The sequence below is a fragment of the Setaria italica genome, chromosome V, assembly GCF_000263155.2.
Source record: "Setaria italica strain Yugu1 chromosome V, Setaria_italica_v2.0, whole genome shotgun sequence".
Classification (NCBI taxonomy): Eukaryota; Viridiplantae; Streptophyta; class Magnoliopsida; order Poales; family Poaceae; genus Setaria; species Setaria italica.
The window spans coordinates 26252418-26273594 of NC_028454.1; the positions used below are offsets into that span (position 1 = coordinate 26252418).

The 21177-nt window shown below is 44.9% G+C and overlaps 2 protein-coding genes and 1 pseudogene across 3 annotated transcripts; 2 read left to right on the forward strand and 1 right to left on the reverse strand.

The window, feature by feature from the left end:
• Window positions 1-1395: 1395 nt before the first annotated feature.
• On the reverse strand, window positions 1396-2192 carry LOC101771917 (annotated as a pseudogene).
• Window positions 2193-7943: 5751 nt separating this feature from the next.
• On the forward strand, window positions 7944-9707 carry LOC101765431 (sugar transport protein MST8). The gene is made up of 3 exons (XM_022827204.1): window positions 7944-8252; window positions 8479-9108; window positions 9194-9707. Exons 1-3 carry the CDS (start codon window positions 7944-7946, stop codon window positions 9641-9643), a joined length of 1389 nt encoding a protein of 462 aa, XP_022682939.1. The 3' UTR covers window positions 9644-9707.
• A 9217-nt stretch (window positions 9708-18924) lies between these two features.
• LOC101765834 lies at window positions 18925-21026 on the forward strand. 2 transcript variants are annotated; one of them, XM_012846220.2, is made up of 6 exons: window positions 18927-19205; window positions 19770-20072; window positions 20168-20211; window positions 20290-20352; window positions 20508-20640; window positions 20727-21026. In XM_012846220.2, coding segments are annotated over exons 1-6 (771 nt in total). In that variant the 5' UTR covers window positions 18927-18979; the 3' UTR covers window positions 20729-21026. The 2 variants fall into 2 exon arrangements, with proteins under 2 accessions (XP_022682968.1, XP_012701674.2); XM_022827233.1 differs by lacking the exon at window positions 20727-21026 and having other exon boundaries at window positions 18925-19205; window positions 20290-20387; window positions 20508-20600.
• The last annotated feature ends 151 nt before the right edge of the window (window positions 21027-21177 follow it).

The window sequence follows — 21177 nt, forward strand, 5'->3', positions numbered from 1 at the left end:
GTTGCTACAAGAGGCCAGCGTCCAGCACCACACACATATACCCCCATAGATAGTAGTAGTGATCAAATGATTGACTTGATACATGATGTTGGCCGTGCAATTTTTTTAGGCTGGTTAACAAGCTACTCCGTCCTAAATTACAATTCATTTTAGCTTTTCTAGATACATTGCTTTTGCTATGTATCTAGATATAGTATATATATCTAGGTGCATATTAAAAGTTACGTACCAACAAAATCAAAACGAAAAGTAATTTAGGGCAAAGGGAGTATGTACCTTTTTTCAGCCAATATTTTTTTAGGGTGCATTTGCCAATATCCAATTGAATCTCTGTAAATGCATTTGGCAGTATCAGACTTCCACGATGCATATCTCTTCGAGGGGAAAAAAATAAAGCGAGCAGACACAATTCTCCATCTAATATTATACATATTTTTCACATTTATGTCCCGTTTGGTAGGGCTTCTCAAAGTGCTTCTCCACCGGCTTTTGATGAAGCCCTACCAAAGGGTCAATTTCAAAACGGCTTCACCACCAAAGCCGAGGAGAAGCCGCAAAACGGCTTACACTAGAGAGGAGAAGCCGAAAAAAGTGGCTTCACCGGCTTCTCCTCTCTCTCCAAGCATTAAGTGATCATAAAATTACATATATTGCCATTGAGAAGCCGTTTTACCAAACGTTTTGCAAAACGGCTCCAGCTTCACTAAAAAAGCCACTCCACCGAAGAAGCCGAAGCCGAAGCCGTTTTATGAGAAGCCGAAGCTCTACCAAACGGGGCCTTAGTATCTTTACAGAAATCAGGAAGTCTGAACTCAGGAAAGATAGCGGATTATTACCATACCACAAATTTATAGTATAATCATGAAAAGGCTTACAGGATCACAAGCTATTGATCGGCTGTTGCAACTTCAGCGTTTCACAAGCTAGCGCTTTGCCAGATCTTATTTCCAGACCACAAATATTTATAAATGTTTCACTCATCTTCCTCCGAGATTGCGGTCATCAGATCAGAAAAGAAATGGTAAGATTCCGCTGTAGCGATATGATCATCGTCACAGAAGAATGGCCTAGAAGGCATTTGTAGGCCATCTGTGCCACATTCAAGCATCTCTATGACCCCACTCATGGTCGGGCGATCGTGAGGCTTCATCTGAATGCACCGTAGCCCAACAATGCACATCCTCTCCAACACATGCATATAAGCAACAACAGCGGAAGGTATCTCACCGGCTTCTTGTTTAGCTAGCTGATCATACACCCACGACGGGTAGTATGCCTGGCTTGATTTTGCTACGTTCGGGTCTGCATTCCTCCGCCCTCCAGCCATCTCCAGCAAAAGCATACCAAAGCTATAAACATCAGATTTGCTTGAAATCACACCAAAGCTACGAGATATCATTTCAGGAGCAATGTACCCAATAGTTCCCTTAAGGTGCTCACTGGCACAAAGCTCTTGTCCCTTGGGTACAACTTAGCAAGGCTAAAAATCAGCAACTTTTGGGACAAAATTGCTATCGAGAAGGATATTGTGTGGCTTGATATCAAAGTGAAGGATCTGCATATCACATCCCCGATGTAAGTAGTTGATCCCTGTAGCAATGCCCAAAGCAATCTCATTAAGCTTATCCCAAGAGAAACTTCTCTCGGATGAGAAAATGTACTTGTCCAGAGAACCACGGAGCATGTACTCGTAGACAAGCACCCTCCTCATTTCCTATGCACAGAAGCCCACAAGATGAACCACATTGATGTGGTGGATCCTACCAATCGTCGAGACCTCGCTGATGAATTCATCCCCATTGCAATTGGAGTTTCCCACCATCTCGACGGCTACCAGCACATTGCCTGGGAGTAGCACAACCTTGTATACGGAGCCATATCCTCCCTCACCCAGCTTGTCTCTAAAATGGCTAGTGATGGCAGTGATATCAGTATAGGCAAACCTAATTGGACCAAGCATTTGTTGCATCCAGAGGAACTTCTCCACTGCATCGATTGTTATCCTTGTTTTCCAGCACTTGTGAGCAAGGAATGCAAATACTACAAGGGCAGGGAGTTCGTGCAGGTCCGGCCACCCGCCCACCGCTCGTTCATGCGGGTCGGTTCGCTCCACACGGGCTCATTCAGTTGAAACGAGTCCGTGGATAAGGGTCGAGTAAAAAAAGAAAAGAAAAGAAAAAAACCGCGAGCATCGCTGTTTCTCTGCGCTCTCGCCGTCGCCCGCCGCTGCTCTACTTGTGCTCTTGCCGTCGTCGTGGCTCCTTCTTTGGCTCCTTCGCCTGGTGGTGTTCGAGTGCTACGTTGTCCAGTGCTGTTCAATGGCACCAACTATCGAGATTGGGTTCCTCGTCTATGGATTCATATGCGTGGTCTTCGTCTTTGGGAGTTTTTGACTAGCGAGTTGCCTTGTCCACCTCATCCCACTGCTCCTATATACCCAGTGATTCTTGAGAAGCTTGTGATTCCAGAGAAGGCTACGGCTGAAGAGATGGATCAGTTGTTTGCTGCTTACGATGCGGATGTGGCAAAACTGCTTGCTAATTATGATGATGGTCTTGCATTGTATGAGTCTCAGTTTACTGCATACAGGACATGGGTTGATGAGGATGCTCGAACTGCTTCTATTCTTGTTGCTAGCATGGAGGATAGGGTTTCGGCTGATATTGTTGAGCTTGACTTTGCACATCTCATGTGGGCCTTTCTTCATAAGCACTATGAGCTCACTGGTCAGTCTACTTTTCTTGCAACCATTCGTCAGGAGGAGCTTGTTCGATAGGGTGATGGTACAGTTGATAACTTCTACGCTCAGATTTCTGCTATTTGGCGCCAGATTAACACTCTTGGTCCTTAGTTGTCACCTAGCACTTTGTCAGTCCCGCCTGGGTTAGCAGCAGGCCCTTGAGCTTCGTTGCACCTACAACTTCTTAACGTGTCTTCAGGATGAGTTTGAGCCACTTCGTGCACAGCTGCTTGCTTGACATCCTTGTGTCTCTCTGACGGAGGCTCTTTCTGCTTATCGTAATGAGGAGACTCACCTTCTTGCTACTAGATTGTTGTGGTACTCTTCAGTTTTGGCCGCCAGCTCCTCCACTTGACCTGCTGTTCCTCCACCTATGGTGCCTTCTTCTGAGAGTCGAGGGGGTGGAGGTCTTAAATGTGACTGGTGTGGTAAGGATAACCATGTGGAGGCATATTGTTACAGGAAGAAGAAGGCTCAGTCTTGTCGAGGTGATCGTTCTTCATAGGGTACTAGTGGTTCTGATTCTGGAGGTCCTCAAAGGATTTCTGCTGGTTCTGAGACACAGGAGATTATCAGGTTGCTCAGCCACCTTGTCTCCTCTACGCCACTAGGAGCTACGGGTTCTGTGACTCAGCCTTCTACACCTACAGGTTCTGCTGCTGCTTCTCAGTCTTCAGGTACTCCGGGACTACCTTCCACGTCTACTCCAGGTACTTGTCCATGGATTCTTGATTCTAGTGCTTCGTTTCATATGACTCCTTATTGCACCTATCTTTCTTCCATATGTTCTCCATCTAGTTCTCCCACTGTTCATACAACCGATAGTTCTTCTCTTCCCATTGTAGGACATGGCACTCTTCTATCTGATTCTTTTCACGTCCCTGATGTCTCTTATGTTCTCGATGTGACCATGCAACTCATGTCCGCTGGCCAGCTCACTGATCATGACTGTTGTGTTATTCTTGATCCTAATTTTTACTATGTTCAGGATCGTCGCACAGGTCAGCTGGTTGGTACTAGCCCTCGTCATCATGATTCCTAGCATCTTTGGGAGCTTGACTAGCTTCATCTTCCTTCCACTGTGCCCGTCAGTCTAGTTGGCTCCACTTTGGCTGCTTTGTCGACCTCATCGTTTGATCAGTGGCATCATTGTTTGGGTCATCTATGTGGCTCTCGTCTGTCTAGTTTGATTGATCATGGTCTTTTAGGGTAAGTTTCAGGTCATGAGTGTTTAGCTCAGTGTTAGGGTTGTTGGTTGGGCAAGCAGATTCAACTTCCCTATCATTCTAGTGAGTCTGTGTCGCAGCGTCCTTTTGATCTTGTTCATTCGGATGTCTAGGTCTTGGTTCTTTTGTCTCTAAAGGGGACTATTGATACTATATTATATTCATAGATGATTTTTCTCATCATACATGGATTTACTTTATGAAACATCATAGTGAGATCTTATCTATCTACAGACTTTTACTGTTATGATTCGCACTCATTTTGACACCTCTATTCATGTTTTTCGTGTTAATTCTGCAGGCGAGTATCTTTCTGTAGCTCTTAGTCAGGTTCTCTCTGAGCAAAGCACTCTTGCTCAGTTTTCTTATCCTAGTGCCCATGCTCAGAGTGGTGTGGCTGAGCGCAAGCATCGTCATCTTCTTGAGACCGCTCATGCTTTTATGCTCGCTTCTTCTGTTTCGCATTTTTAGGCTGAGGCTGTGCTACAGCTACTTACGAATAAGATGCCTAACTATTCTAGTCTTCATCTCTTTAGCTATATGTGCTATGTGCTTCTTGCACCACGTGAGCGCACGAAGCTGACTGCTCAGTCTGCCGAGTGTACTCTACCCAGGCTCTATAAATTCATTGGGTCCACCACTAGCCTTCTTTGCTGCACTCCTCATCAAAAAGGAACATGATCTGTTGGCGCAACCAGTGACCCAGTGTGTCAAATATTCAGTACTAGGTGGAAAACTCCACAGGAGCATCCTGTATAGTGTAGCCAATCATGTCAATGTTTATTCCCAATCCTAGGTATTGTATATTTACTATGCGAATGGATGGACGCGCAGGGGTTCAAGCACAATTTCTACAAGTGCAGCTAGACCGAGCATAGGCTCATCTATACCCCCATTTAAAATATACACACAAAATGCACTTTGAGTGTTTCTAAAATTTATGGAAAAAATGCCTACAAGTAGATAATGGATAATTATATTGACACAAAATTTCACGAAAAAGTTTGACCATACGCCTTCTGTGAAAAAAAAATACAAAGAGTCTATCATTATTGTGAAGAAAAATAATAAGTAATTTGTCTTTCTTTCGTAGCACGCATATGGTCAAGTTTTGGAAAACAAAATTGTGTGTCACCATCTAAAAGAATACATTTTCCTCTCTATTTCTGAAGATGCATAAGCACATTTTTGAAATGGAGAATGAACCTTTACCCAATTTCTAGTCAAGATTCTGTAAAGCGAAAAATAAACGAGAGCAAATAAAAGGGATGATTACCTTGACGATGTCAAAACTTCCATGGAAAATGCGGATCTCAAGTGCATTGAGCTGCCACTACACGGCTGGCATTCGCTGTAGTAGAGATGCCGGCGAGCGAGCAAGGGTGTTTTGCTGTAACTTGGTGGGGGCCATAGCGGCGCTAGGGAGTAGGGACGACGTGAGGCTTCCTAATCGGTGGTGGAATGCAGTATCGAACTCAATGAACCTCATCGCTGCCTGCATGGCACCAGATCGCCGCGAGCCCGTGACGGCGGGCGGCTGCAGGGCGGAGCACCTGTGTGGTGGGACCGTGGAAATGCGCGGTGTCGAAGAAGAGACGTCCCTTGCGGAGAGCAGTTCTGGTGCTCCAGCACCTTTAGGTGCTCCCGTACTCCCAAAGAAAATAAATGCAAATGGTGCATGGAAAAATTCAACCAAAAATATAGATGCATAGACGATGTAGGATCTATGTTCATGCAAATTTTGGTGTTGAAAAATTTTTTGTTCAAGGATAAACAAAAAAGAAAAATCAGCCTATGAATAGTGCGGGTTGCACTGTTTTTCAACCCGAAACCCGTTACTGTTTGAAGGCTGGTTTCATTTTTTTTTCTCCCAGCACAAGTATCCATTGCAACTCAAAATTTGCATGATGGTACATATTTTTGTTGCAATTTTTCATGTGCACCTAGTGGTGGGTTTTTTGAATGGTAGTGTGGAGTACACGAACCCGCGGGAGCACCAGTACGTTATGTTCCATTTCTACTTTCTTCTTCTACTGGGTTGGGCTTTCGGCAGTACATCATGCTCGGAGGCTCCTATACATCTTATGAAAGATGTATAAGAGATGACCCAGCAAATTGTGCATCATCTAGCACAGCAACTATACGCATGACTACCGAAAGTCCACCAAAACACATTTAACTGAAAAAATATTGTCAACAGTTTTTAGAAAAAGTTGGACCAACATTTCTTGAAAAAAAGTTGAGCCAACATTTATTTGAAAAAAGTTGAGCCAATATTTCTTTAAAAAAGTTGAATCCAACATTTTTTTAGAAAAAAAGTTGAATCCAACTTTCTTTTCCGGCACCGGCGGCTAGCGATAGCGTGGGGAGGCGCGGCGGCGCTGAGCAGCAGCACACGGGTGCGCGACGGGGCGGCAGCGTAGGCAGGGGAGGGAGGAGATGGCGGCGTGGCGGGACCTGCGTGGGGGTGGCAGTGCAGGCAGGAGAGGGAGCTAAGGTTTGGGTTTGATGTAGATCTTATGGATCTCGTTCTTTGTAGGAATCTCGAACGGTAACTTCAAAGAATTTCCGGCGGAAGATGGATAGGAATTAATTCTCCGTCGTGCTCTCTCCCTTCGATGATGAATCAGCCCACCGATGAAGAGCCAATAAAGCCCATCAAAAGCTCGCAAATGGGGCCTAGCATTATCTCCGTAAGCCCAGTTACTGCTTCTGCATTTCTCGTCTTCAATATCAGACGCGTTTTGCTATGCATCCACATCCTGGTTGGTATATATGTATGTTTTTGCACAAGTTTATACGCTACTTACAATTATAGATTAAAAAAAGTAAAATCTTTGAAACGAAATATTATTACAGAACACCCCCTGATTTCTATGGAAAACATTATATCAGAGCTTACAATTATAGGTTACTCCAAAGATAAAAGTTCAAATTACTCGCCAAGTTTAACCTAAATCCAGATAAGTCCTTAACATTTTTTTTAAATTCTCCCCTACTATTTCAATTGGTCCAACCTATCGGTTAATAAGGTTCTTTTATTTCTCCACACACAAGTGAGAGTTTTGGATTAAAAATTTATGGTGTGATAGCGGACGTCATGAGACGTATTAAAAACACATTGATTTTTTTTTTCATGGTTGTTTTGATACATCTAATGATAAATTAACCTTAGCGGTACAAAATTAGAGACTAGGGAAGAACTCCCTAAACCGAAAGCATGCTAAACCAATCGAACGGAGGAGCCAATTCTCATCCGTATCATATTCTGACGTGGAGCCCTATATCCATGGGCGCGATCTCCTCTGTAACGTAGAGTGCGGCGTCAGCGAAGTGTAGAGGAGATGGATCCTATTTTGCTGCACGCGGACGAGATGAGATGAGAGGGAGATGGATCGTGGCGGCGAGGGACCGACCGTTTTTTATGAGAGTTTGTTACCGTGGGTCCGAGGGACTCGGTCGCACGCGTCCTAGCGGTAGGATGGGATAACGGATCGAGCTATTAGTACTAGTAGCTGGCAACGAGTAGTATGTGTACGGTCATTATCCAAAAACCTTTTAATTAATAGACAGTACTAGCTACAACTCTTGCTGGATGGATTTACTTTGGGATTAGACTGGATAAGATAGGATAGGCCTCTATTATCTCTTTCTAACTCCCTTCTACTCCATATAAATACCTACGTTAACTCGACTGCCAATTCCTCCTCCCTCTCTCTGCTTTCCGGGAGTTGTTTCGGCGCATCGAGATCGATCATGGCGGGCGGCAGCTTCACCGAGAAGGGCAAGCAGTACCCCGGGAAGATGACGGTCTTCGTCTTCCTCGCCTGCCTCGTCGCCTCCTCCGGCGGCCTCATCTTCGGATACGACATCGGCATCTCCGGTAAGTTCCATCGACCATGCATGGATCTGTTGCGTTCGCCATGCATGAACTGTTCCTGATGCGATGCAAATGCGATGCAGGCGGCGTGACCTCCATGGACCCGTTCCTGATCAAGTTCTTCCCGTCGGTGTACGCCAAGGAGCAGGAGGTGGTGGAGACCAACCAGTACTGCAAGTTCGACAGCACGCTGCTCACGCTCTTCACCTCCTCGCTCTACCTCGCCGCGCTCGTCGCATCCCTCTTCGCCGGGTACATCACCAAGAGCTGCGGCCGCAGGGTCTCCATGCTCGGCGGCGGCGTCATCTTCCTCGTCGGTGCCATCCTCAACGGGTTCGCTCAGAACGTCGCCATGCTCATAGTCGGGAGGATCTTCCTCGGCATCGGCGTCGGCTTCAGCAATCAGGTGAGCACCATCGAATCGATCGATTTTCTTTTCTTTTTTTTTTTGCATTGCATGCATCCATGCATGCATGCGTAACGGCTTCCTACTCATCAGTAGAATCGCCAACCGGATGAGATCTGCTATAATTAAGATCGGATCAGATAGTATTTTAGAAAGGAAATTGGATCTAATTTGCATGCCACGTGTATTCATCTGTGATGTGAAAATAATTCCTCCGTGCATGCAGTCCGTTCCGCTGTACCTGTCTGAGATGGCGCCGGCGAAGATGCGCGGCATGCTCAACATCAGCTTCCAGCTGATGATCACCATCGGCATCCTGGCCGCGAACCTCATCAACTACTTCACGGCCAAGATCGCCGGTGGCTGGGGCTGGCGCATCGGCCTCGGGCTCGCCGCCGTCCCGGCCGTGATCATGGTCGGCGGCTCCATCTTCCTCCCCGACACGCCCAACTCCCTCGTGGCCCGCGGCAAGCCGGACAGGGCCCGCGCCATGCTCCGCCGCATCCGGGGCACCGACGACGTGGGCCTCGAGTTCGACGACCTCGTCGCCGCCAGCGAGGCCAGCGCGGCCATCGGGAACCCCTGGAGCACCCTCCTGCAGCGCCGGTACCGGCCGCAGCTGGCCATGGCCATCATCATCCCGACGCTGCAGCAGCTCACGGGCATCAACGTCGTCATGTTCTACGCCCCCGTGCTCTTCAAGACCATCGGCTTCGGCGGCACCGCCTCGCTCATGTCCGCCGTCATCACCGGCCTCGTCAACATGTTCGCCACCTTCGTCTCCATCGCCACCGTCGACCGCCTCGGCCGCCGCAAGCTCCTCCTCCAGGGCGGCGCACAGATGATCATCGCCCAGGTACCTACAAAATCATTTCCTTTTTTAACTCGATCGCTGCAATAATAGCATTGTCGATATCAAATAACACTACTGTAACATGCAGTTCGTGCTTGGGACGCTGATCGCGATCAAGTTCGGGACGAGCGGCGTGGCGGAGATCTCGCGGCCGTACGCGATCGGGGTGGTGCTGTGCATCTGCGTGTTCGTGTCGGCGTTCGCGTGGTCGTGGGGCCCGCTGGGATGGCTGGTGCCGAGCGAGATCTTCCCGCTGGAGATCAGGTCGGCGGCGCAGAGCGCGGTGGTGGTCTTCAACATGGTCTTCACCTTCGTCATCGCGCAGATCTTCCTCATGCTGCTCTGCCGCCTCAAGTTCGGGCTCTTCTACTTCTTCGGAGCCTGGGAGGTGGTCATGACGCTCTTCGTCTACTTCTTCCTGCCGGAGACCAAGGGCATCCCCATCGAGGAGATGGACACCATCTGGGGCAACCACTGGTACTGGAGGCGATTCGTCGACGGCAACGCCAAGGTCCAGCAGATGTCCACCGCCGTATGACAGTCATCAGTCAGAAAATCGTGCAAAAATTTTTATCTAGAGGCCGGGAAAATGCCAGTCCATGTCCGTGCTGACACTTAATATTGTTCTAGTGTTGAATGTTGTTGAACGCTGATGAACATATCTTTGGGTGTCATATACATTACTGTAGTGCCTACAATGGTAAATAATATTAGGACTTAATTATATATATTGAGTCTGAAGAGTAGCATGTGGTATTTACCACAAATGCAGTCCACAGGATGTTTCAAACTGAGCTGAACAATCTGCACTTCCAGATTCGGCAAGTGTTAGCTTTCTGGAAACATTACTTTTCTATTTTGTATCATACCTTCGTTCCAAATTGTAGGTCGTCATAGCTTTTTTAACATATCTAGATGTATAATAATATCTATGAATCTAGGAAAGTCAAAACAACCTACGATTAGGAACGGAGGGAGTAGAATGGCTAAAAATTATGATACTCAGCAGGAAAATAACATGTTATAGACATATGAGCACGAGAGATGATAAGATCGAGAAGAAGACACAACTTGTTACTAGTTGCCAATCTAATTCAGAAGTGACTACAAATATATGAGGCCAAAACATCGGTGTTCAATTTTTATTTGGAAGGTGAGTCCTGGATGATGGTGGAAAAAATATTTTTTTATGCTAATGAAAAAAGTAAAAAAAATATTAGGTGAGACGTTCTGGATCCACAAAATAAAGCGGTATAAATTATAGCGCAGCGCCAAATAAACGATATATAAGATTTCAGATGACACTTCTCAAAAGCTCCTTTTTTTTCATATATAACAATACATGGAAAGCTAATTGCTAAATTATTGAAGTTATCAATCAAACAATTATGGGATATTACATGTTTAGAAAATTAGAAATTGTACTATTTGTTTTAATCTTCTTGTCAATCCCTTTGTTGCTGTTCCCGGTAGGGATGCTGATAGCACCTTCACGCTCTCAGCCTCGGCCGATGTTACAAGGTTTACAATTCAGATATTCTATTCGTGTTTTGCCTCAAAAAATATTCTGTTCGTGTTTCAATATTTTTCTAAAATGCTGAACAAAATTTTCAACATGTTGAAATAGGTTTTAAAAATATTGAATATTTTTACATGTGTATGTAATACTTAAAAACTACAAATACAACAAATTACTAATCTCAAGGTTTAAGAAAAAAGAAAGAGAAAAGAACAAAACTGAAAAAGGTTAACCTCCATTTCTAGACGGCACCACCCGGGATGCAGCGGCCAGCGAAGCTGCAGGTGGCGCACCCTCTTCATGACTCTGACTCAGCCCTTGCTGCAGCAGCTTGCTGACCAGGTGGCACCTGCACCATAGAGGGATCCAACACCAACGGCAGCTCCTCGCCGACGCCAGTAGCGCACTTTCAACATATCATCGGTACGACACAACATGCGTCTCTCCACCACCGTTCGATTAATCAAATGCAGCGAGTGCAACGTAACCTTTGTCGCAAACTTGGTATTTTAAATGATGAGGTTGCGCTGCAAGAGTTTGTTGACATGTTCAATCTACTAGCTGATGTGGACGCTGCTCTGAATGAGATGTTCAACCTCAACGACAACAAGGGCGAAGGCGATGGACAATGCCCTAATCAACATGGTTGGGGAAGGTGTTGATGACCTACTAGATGTGATAGTACATGAACCTGCTTGAGGTAAGTCTCCATCTGGTGATGGATGTAACAGTCAAGTGGCGGCCAATGATGACTGTGAGTTGTGGAGTTTGCGAGGACTGAGTGGTGCGCAATGTTTGGAATACTGGCTTGATGTTTGGGGTGTGTTGAGTTGTGCAATATGTTTGTTTCGATGCTTGGTGTTGGGTTGTTATTTTTTCATTTTATTATTTGTTCAATCTGAACTTTCATCTTCTTTTTAATATAATGGGCAGCTATCCTACTCGTTCATTTCGAACCTCCGTTCATTGTTGTTGTCCGAGTATATTTAGTAGTTGTAGATATATATATCGTATACTGCCATATGTATTCGGGGAGCCTTGCCCCCCAAGTCTTGCACTCAATATATACTGGTTGAGAGGCTCAATGCAATACAATCAATCTATTATACTCAATTCTATTCTTCCTACATGGTATCACGAGTTTAAGGTTTCAGATCCTAGGCCAAACCTTCCGCTTCCGCTAGTCTTCCCTGCCTCCCATGTGCCACCAGCCGTCCTTCACGGCGCGCATCCAGTGCGCCCCCTCGACGGCCTCCTAGCGTGCCCCCGGGGAGGTTGCCTATGACCTCCGCCGGGGGCAGCGCCTTCCGTCTCTACGGCGGATCCAGTTAATCTGCCGCCCTCCGTTGTCAAGCAAGATCAGATCGTGAAGAAACAGTTCGCCGGTAAAATCCCTGGTTTGATCAAAGCGTCTGTAAGATCATTGTCGAAGGAGTTGGACGTCGAGTTGAAGCAGAAGGGAAGCTCAAAAAGGAGCTCAGTTCGCTGGTTTGGATACCAACTGGTAGTTTCTTCACTAAAGCCATTGTAAAAGCATCTGAAATACTCGGCTATCTAGGTGGGGGTGAACTGGCAACCAGGAAAGGCCGATGCTGCCTCGCCGAAAGAGGTGCACCGACGTCGTACTGTAGGATTTTTCTCTGATTTGATGTTTGGGAAAGTCTTGGTCTCTATCTGCTGCTGGAAGACCTTGCTCATGTACAAGTTGAGCCAGAGGGTGATCAACCACTAGGGACCACCAGGATTACCAATCAGCTCTCCCTTTGACAGTTTGATAGCAATCTGGTGCATCATGTGGTAGGCCGAACCTAACAGATGTTTCCCTAGAGGAATAGTGGATCCTCTTGCCAGGGCTTCGGCCAGAGCTTGTGTGTTGGAAGAAGGGCTGACTGCTCTGCCGTAGAAAAGGTGCTTCTCCAGCCACATCATCAAGAAGGATGTGTATTCTCTCTCCAAAATCATCCCGGTCCTCATGTTTCTGTTGATATACCCTTTCCACCCGCCGATTCCTTTTGTCTCCAACCGATGGGTCGGCTTGATCAGATAATTGAAGGGTGTATCGGGGGAGGAAATGTCAAGACCGGTCAGCATCAGAACATCGGCCAGAGTTGGGGTCATGGGTCCGTACCCAAAGAGAAACGCATTGAGTGCGTCAGACCAAAAATAGGAGGCTGCTATCACCAAGGATTCATTTTTCTCCATCTGGGACAAAGATAGATTGATGCACTGGCCGATTTTTAATTCGTCCCATTGAACTCTCTTGGACTTGGCCATTCTTTGATACCATTCTTTCCAGCCGGGAGTCTCATTCGGCCAAGATCTAAAAGTGCCTGACCACTGGCTCAAATCCATAGGTGATTGCTTAAAAGGGATTCTATGGGTTTCTAAATTGATCAAATCAGTCGGGTCTGGGTTCCCCATAGGGCCTAAACAGATAAGACCAGGTGCGTCGGAAAGGCGGATGGTGATTTGCTGTCTGACCGCCTAGGGAAGGCAAAAAAGAAAGAACTAAGAATAGATCTAAAAGGAGCATGGGTGGTAAAAAGTAAAGAGGAAAAGTTTCAAATGTTAACCTCTGGAATGAAGCTCATCATTGCTGATGGGATCGCCGATGGAACTGCCGTTGCTGATGGAGTTGCCGACGGAGCCTCCATTGCTGGTGGAGTTGCCGATCGCGCCGCCATTGAGGGAAAATGAAGCGGGATGTAGATGAAAGAAAGATCACCGGAGGATGCGACTGGAAGCCAAAGGGGCGCTGGGAGAAGATGGGAAGTGATTTGCCGGAGAGAAAGTTATTGAGCTCGTGGAGAAGAAGCGGCAGAGAACACCGGTATTTAAAGACGGTCCGAGAGAAGGGGTAAAGGTGGGATTTTTACCGCGCCGTCTACACGACTTTCGGAGGAGCGGTTGTCTCAGGCACCCAGTTCGAAAAGATTGCAATCATCAGGTAGAAAACCGCGAAACAGAAGGGGATTTTTGCCGCGTTTGTTTCGGAGGGAGAGTTAAAAAAGAATTTTGAAGTAAAAGTTATGTTTTACTCTGAAACTGGGGGCATGTGTTGACGCCAGATTTTGACACATTTTGGATCGGCGTCAAGAGAGGAAAGGATTGGCCGATGCGGCAGATTAAAAGGTTACGATTGGGAATCGGCCGATTGGCGCTACAGTGTTTCGAGCGATTGGCAGACGAAGTTGGTGGGGGTCGGCCGATTGGAAGGCTGGAGCGATTGGGCCAATATGGGCTTAAGGTGGGCTAGAAAAAGAAGATAGAGAAAGATTGGCCCGTGGGAGTATGATAACCAACTCCGATACGAGTTGTGTTTGTAAATATTCATTTTCGTTTAAAATTAGAGATAGATCCTAGTCGGTTAGGAAATCAGTTGTAACAGGCTATAAATGACCATCTTTAGAAATTTGTAAAAGAACACATCAATCAATACAAACAACTTACTTTTTATCATACTTTACTTTCAAGTCGGCGACTTCGCCAATACATCTTTTCTTTCACGAGTTCATATGGGTTGGTAGGGTTGCATCGACACGATCTCCGACCGATTCTGTAAGATCCGTTTATCGAGTAATATCTAAGCTTTAACTTCGGGTGCATCGCTGTTGTTTCGTTTAGATTTATTCACAAGTTATCGATATTTACTAGAATTATAGGTTTTATCTATTGTTCTAGTTTTATCACCAGTTATCCAGCTTGAGATTTGAACTGTCGACTTTGTTACTCTTATTCTTATTCATTGTTATACAGCCGATTAGATCTATTTCAAGTGCTGCATTAGTAGCGTTGTTTAGCTTACTCTAGTAGTTTCTTTACAATCGCTGCACGGTTATCGACTGTTCTATAGCCTTGTCAATCAGCCGATTCGCTGATACGCTTCTCGAGACAGATCGGAACTTTAGCCGATCGAAACCCTTGGAATTTAATACATCCTTTTCCTTGTCAATCAACAGGTCAGATTGACTGGCACGCCGCGCGAACTGCACCAGGGCGATAACCCAAACAGGAGCTAAGGATATTCTCCCGGGTCGTGTGTCCGATGCTGAAGATCATCGGCTGGTTTTTAGCGCCAACACTTCTTCTCCAGTCTCACCGTCTGCAGTGCTCCCTCTGTGACTGCGAGGGGATGTTAGAGTATATTTGGTAGTTGTAGATATATGTATCGTAGACTACCATATGTATCCGGGGAAGTCTTGCCCTAGCCCTGTTCACTCGTGGGTTACACCGGTTTCCACTAGTTTTTGAGCCCAGCCCGTCAGTGGACAGTTTGCTTGGGTTGGCCTGGTCTGAGTGCCGTAAGCAAGTGGTGGTTAAGCGGGTTGGGCTGGCTGGTTCAACGGTTTAATTGGTTTGGAATCAGTTCGCAGGCTTCATCAGTTAAATGCAGAGCTGCTCCAGTTAAATGCAAAGCTGCTCCAATTAAATGCAGAGCTTCATCTGTTTACTTAAGTTAATGCCTTTACTAACATAATACCCAGGCCATTCGCCATTAAGGCCTTGTCCAAATCTGCAGTGGGCATCTAGTAGTAACATTATGTGCTACAAAATAAAATTATTACAATAAACAACCACTCAATTTATGTCACTAATTATCCATCATCATACTAAATGACAGACTTCCAGTGTTGCTTGTGAGACTTCCATTTTAACGTATTCACTTGCTTGGTGAGTGATAGGAACAAGAATGCATCTTCAATCAACCTATAAGACAATAAAAATAGAGAAGATAGAGAAGACAATCACTCATCAATTCAAAATAAAGCAATATGAAGTAGTTCAAATAAACACAATAGAACAACAGTGTTGAGCAAGCATGTAACTAGGAGCCTGTTCCTAACATGTCAGACTCACATCCAAAGGATTGGTGACATACCTCTTGCTTCAAATGACAGGAAGGAACTCTAATCTCCACAATTCAACTTTGCAAGCTCTACAGTTAGATGATTAATATAAGCTAATAGTGAGATGATTAATGTAAGCTAACAAGTTGTAATCGGAAACCTTGATGACAAATGAATATAATTGATACCTTCTTCAAATGCTTCACAATTTTTTAAATCTCTTATGATTTCTTCTAGATCCACATTCCTGGGCGATGAACGTAGCCAGCTTTGTGCACATATCAGTGCCTCGACCATCTTGGATGACAAAGAGCTCCGAAAGGGAGAAACCACTCGACCACTGGTGCTAAAAGCAGACTCTGAAGCTACCGTAGACACTTGTACCACTAAAACATCTTTGGCTACTTTTGACAATACAGGATATTTACTGGAGTTCACTTTCCACCAATTCAAGATGTCAAACTGTTCTATGTTCTTCTCACAATTATCTTTCAGATATCTTGATAACTCTGAATTGATTTCCTTGGTTTCGATCTCTTTGAGGTGAAGAGCAAACTGTGACACTAAGCTGTGAGAAATGTCAACGACATGCTCTCCAATATCGATTGGAAGCTGATCACTGTTGTTTCTAGCACCATATGATGAAGTACCACCAGTAGCCTCAACATAAAAATCATATAAGTGACTAAGACCAGCTTCAATTGTGCTACAAAATTCCTTTGCCTTCACTTTGTCATACAGAATTTTAGAGAAAAACTCTATAAATTTCAGCTTGAACCTTGGGTCCAAAGCAACAGCCATAAATAACAATGGATTCATGATGGCACAATTTCCCCAATACTTATCAAATTTCTTTTTCATCTGTACAACCATCATACTCTAAGCATGGTCATTTTTTTTAGATAGTTTGTCTAGCTTGTCATGTATGGAGATAAAATCATGGAAAAAGATACTCGATGTCACATATTGCGAACCAGAGAGTCTTACCGTCACATCGCAAAATGGCTTCATAACCATAAGGAACTCCCTTTCATATGTCCAGTCCACTTCATTTGGAATACCATCTGCACCAAAATGATCATAATAGCTTTTGTTGTCTTTAGCTAATCTAAAGAATGCCTTCTCGAATTTTACAGCGGACTCCAACATGAGGTAAGTGGCATTCCATCTAGTTTCTACATCTAACGAGAGGAGGCTCCACTCAGGAATTTTCTCTTTTTTCACACACTTCTTGAACTGAACTAATCTTCCAGGAGAGGATCTCACATATAGATTAGCATTTCTTATTTTTGTCACAGAGCTACTAATGAATTTTAGTCCACTCTTAACTATCAGATTAACAATATGGGCACAACATCTGATATGTAGGAACTCATTCTCTAAAATGACCCCCTGCCAATCCTTGCTGACTGTCTTCATATAAGAAATTGCAGAATTGTTTGAAGAAGCATTGTCGATGGTAATAGTTAATATGTTGCCAATGTCCCACTCTAAAAGGCATTCTTCAATCTTTTCTCCAAGTGTTTCCCCCTTGTGATCAGGTACCACACAAAAGTTCAGAACCCTTTTCTGAAGTTTCTAGTTATCATCCACCCAATGACCAGTCAAACTCATGTAGTTAAGATTTTGGTTTGACGTCCAAGTATATGTTGTGAGACAAATCCGATGTCCATTCAAACTTTTCTTCAACCTTGTTTTCTCTTCCAAGTAAACTTTCATGCAATCCCTTGCCACAGTAATTCTTGAAGGTAGCACAAATCTTGGTTCAAGTGTCTTCGAGTATTCCTTAAATCCTTCACCTTCTACGACATTAAAAGGCATCTCATCAAGTATAACCACCTTTCTAAGTGCTCTACGACAATCTTCTATACTGAAATGGTCTTGCTGTTCAGCTGTCTTTCTTCGCTTTTCTGGGTCCTAGAATGGAGAGGATGTGCATAGATTCATCACATGTCTTCGAAGTGTGCTTGTACCATGGAAAGATCGGTCACATGTATAAACTTGGTGACAATAATTGCATACTGCGATTGGACTCTCTTCTGTTTCATGTGGAGTAAAATGATCCCAAACATCAGAACTTGCTCTGGAACCATGCCTTCTCTTTATCTGCACATGCTTTGTAATTTTCACTGGAGAGATGACTTGGTAGATGTGCTACTAGGTTGCCTATATACCTGCTGCAGCAATAAATATTAATAAACTATCATTGTAGTCTTGACCATATGCTAAGAATAAATGATCAGTGTTAGCTAACAATAATACATAAGTTAGAAAATAGAATAATACCTCCTTTGTTTGCCCGCTGCTTTCCAGTGTATGAAGGTTCACCCCTCTGTTTATCACTACCAAGCTTGTTTTTCTGCCTTGATATTCAGTCCTTGACCTTGCAACCACCGGAGATGGTGGCGTTGATGCAGTTGAATCGAGTTCATTTTCCACATTTATCTCATCACTATTCTGCAAGAAAGGTTTTAGTTTAGATATTACTGATGCAACTACTTAAAACTTAAAAATAACAGTACTGCTACTTCAGCAGAAAGTTGAAATGATAAATATCATATAGACATAGTATAAAATAACAATGTAGTGGATCTTAAGTTAAATGAATAGTATTGTTTTAGTTAAATGAATGAGCCAGCTTGATCTTTAAAAAAACACATTCCAAAATGATGCCAGAGATGGCAACAGCACCAACAACTATACTGTATCACCTTGTTACTAGCGAGCACCATCAACAGAAAGTCTCTCTTCTCATGGCCCAACAACACAAAGGCACGGCTAATTTATTCAGACTTGAACCTATGCATCAACAGATCAAACCAGCAGCAGTCTACCTGTCCTTGGGTCGCCACCGTGAAGATGCCACTGCGAGGAATGGGTCTTTGACTTCCTTCGCTGCTGCAGCGAGGAACTTGGGTCACGGCCTCCTCATCTTCTTTGGCTGCTGCACGGAGAGGCTGGGATCTCCTCATCCTCATCCTCTATCTTCCTTCACAGTTGCGGTGAGGAAATTGCACCCCAAGGATGTCTTCGTCTCCAATTTCACCGCCCCTGTCGGGAGAAGTTGCGATCTCCTCAGCCGGCGTTGGCGGCGGCGGCAGATGGGGAGGATGCGACATGTTGACCTCTGCCACCCGGTTGAGATGGTTCTGGTTGGTTCTAAACCTATTGAACCGCACCCTCTCCTTACATGAATGGATTCAACCCGGAAACCAGCTAGCCCGCTCAATACTAGTTGATTGGTTTGGTCTAGGTTGGGCTTGCGGGTCAGTTGGTTTCGGTCCAATCCGTGAACAGCGTTATCTTGCCCCCTAAGTCATTGTACTGCTCTAAGGAATTAAGGATTGTTGGGTGTGAGGGGGGAATGGAGCGGCAGTGGCATTAAATAGGGGGGAGTGGGCAGGAGACTGAGAAATTTTGGGGGAGCAGCTCAATCTATTATACTCGATTCTATTCTTGGTACCGTTGTGCTTTAGGCTTCCCGCTGCTGGCTTGGGCAAAAAAACCAATGGGCCGTTGCCGGCTGTGCGATTCGATCTTTTGTATCTTTTGCGCCGGTTTCTCTCCTCCGAAATTCTGGCCCCGAACCCCGCATGCCTCCGCCTCCGCGAGATCCAACTCGATGCCGCCGAGGCGGCGGCGGCGAGCGCCCCCCACCAAACCGCAGCCGGAGGAGCCTCCAGGCGCCGACGCGCCGTTGGAGGAGCGACTGGCATGGAACAGCCGCCAAGAAAGTACGGCACCCTGCACCCCTCCCCACTCCCTCCTTCCCAATCTATGCTACAGGAATGCGAAATTTCACTTCTTCAGACTTCATTGATGCACGTCGCAAGCAGGGCAAGATTAGGATGCGAAGGATTTTGTTGCTCTCAAGTATATCGTGCTATCTGTACTGGTTGACTAACCGGAATGGGTGGCTCACTTGGCCGTCTTTCTCAGAACCTCTTATTGGCAGCAAAAATCCACTTCCACAACTAACTGGGCAAGCTATATTCGAGTTCTTAGACTGAGGAATCATCTGAACCTTACAAAAATTAAGTGAAATAACCATAAGGATCGCACCAGAAAAACCTGATGTTGGGTTTAAAAGTTTAAAGTAGTTCTGTTTTAGCAGACTTAGAAGAGTGGCTTTAAATTATGATTCCTTAAATCCTGTGAGGTGCTAATGTTGAAGCCAATTGTTTTCTTTGTCCATCAGCAATGCGTGGCACAAACTAACTGTTCATTGCATTTGAGATTCTCATGCAATGATTATGATTCAAACTTTCAAACTCCTAATCCAGAGTTCCAATAAACAGGTGAATGCCGGATTACTGCCATCAAAGCGATCAAAGATGCAGAGGCCGGGGACATACGTTCTTGGTTGCAATTGGTGCAGTCTTATTTATCCAAGGAGCAGCTGGAGGCAAATGTGTTGGAGTATTTTCAGGAGAACTTTCCCAATTTATCAGTTGTCCCTAATGAAAAATATGATGTGCTTGAGCTGAAATGGAATGATGGTGATAGATGCATAATTGGAGACTTCGTAGATGATAATATTCTGCAAGCTTCAATTGCATCATTGCCAACTGCTGGTGTCCTTCAGTTCCTAGGGGATTCAGGTTTGACCATGTCATCTACCTACTCATAGTTTATTTACTTGATGGGAACTAACCAGTAGCATCATGCTTAAATCATCGTGTTGCTAAATATGCAGTTGGGAAGGACTTCTATAGGCGCACTGGCAGTTTCAGTGATTTTGTAAGTATTCTACATGTACTGATACCAGATGTTTCTGGTTTACCCTTCACAAGTCTTATGAGTGTATGTTGCTTTAAGGCTTGGAGTGAGCTACCTGAAGGCCAAATGGCAGGAGCAGCGGATGCTTTTCAGACGCCTGGGGTATGCATTTTTCCTCTTTGCAGTTTACACGTCTGGTAAAACATTGTTTTACATTGTAATTCCATACTATATATCGTGTTTGCTCCAAGTGGATGGGTTGCTTCTGGATTGCCTTGAAATTTCACCTTCTGCGTTTAAACATAATCCTTTAACAGGCTGTGAGTAACCAGTTGTCCTTTGGCATGACACCCAAAACCGTGAGGTTACCCAAGAATGGCGAGATGCTCCTATCTGTGCATGGTTCACCTCTTGGGGTCTACAAAGAAGAAAATTTAGCAGCTGTTCAATGTATTCACCCTTTTCTCTTGCAAGTTTTCCTGTATCAGAACCGTCATTCGGTGCTTCCCCGTTGGCTAACCATTTTTCTCTTCCAGAATCTGGTAGTGGAACTGAAGATGCTCCCAGCTACCCACTAGGTATTACTTAAAATAGTAAGAAAGGTGTGTGATTGGTTCATCACTACATTTTTTCACTCCTGTCTCGAGGTTGATTGTTATTTACCCTGCAAGATGTTACCAGCCCTTGAGTCGTTGACAATAACCGTAAGTGCTGCTAATCAAGAGTTTGACATTTGCACTCTGTTAACTAATTCTGTGTACTACCAACGAGTGGCTAGTGAACTGAACTATAGCTGATACTGACAATTCAAATATCTCGCATCGCTTGGTTGTCAAGTCTTAAATGTGTGTTGGTGGCAAGAATTGACATGAGGTTTAATCCTTTGTTCAGTTTATTTTTCCTTTTTCCTTTTTCCTTGAATCTTTACGAAACAGGGCTGCCGGCATCTTTTACATGTAGATGATAAACTGGGAGAGAGCCCTGAGT

Excerpts from the sequence above, each read along its gene's own strand:
- LOC101765431 (XM_022827204.1), top strand. The coding sequence starts at position 7,944 with ATGGACCCGTTCCTGATCAAGTTCTTCCCGTCGGTGTACGCCAAGGAG. Across the intron at positions 8,253-8,478 it reads GCGTCGGCTTCAGCAATCAG|TCCGTTCCGCTGTACCTGTC; the intron begins GTGAGCACCATC and ends CCGTGCATGCAG. Across the intron at positions 9,109-9,193 it reads CACAGATGATCATCGCCCAG|TTCGTGCTTGGGACGCTGAT; the intron begins GTACCTACAAAA and ends TGTAACATGCAG.
- LOC101765834 (XM_012846220.2), top strand. The coding sequence starts at position 18,980 with ATGGGCCGTTGCCGGCTGTGCGATTCGATCTTTTGTATCTTTTGCGCC. Across the intron at positions 19,206-19,769 it reads ATGGAACAGCCGCCAAGAAA|GTGAATGCCGGATTACTGCC; the intron begins GTACGGCACCCT and ends TCCAATAAACAG. Across the intron at positions 20,073-20,167 it reads TCAGTTCCTAGGGGATTCAG|TTGGGAAGGACTTCTATAGG; the intron begins GTTTGACCATGT and ends CTAAATATGCAG.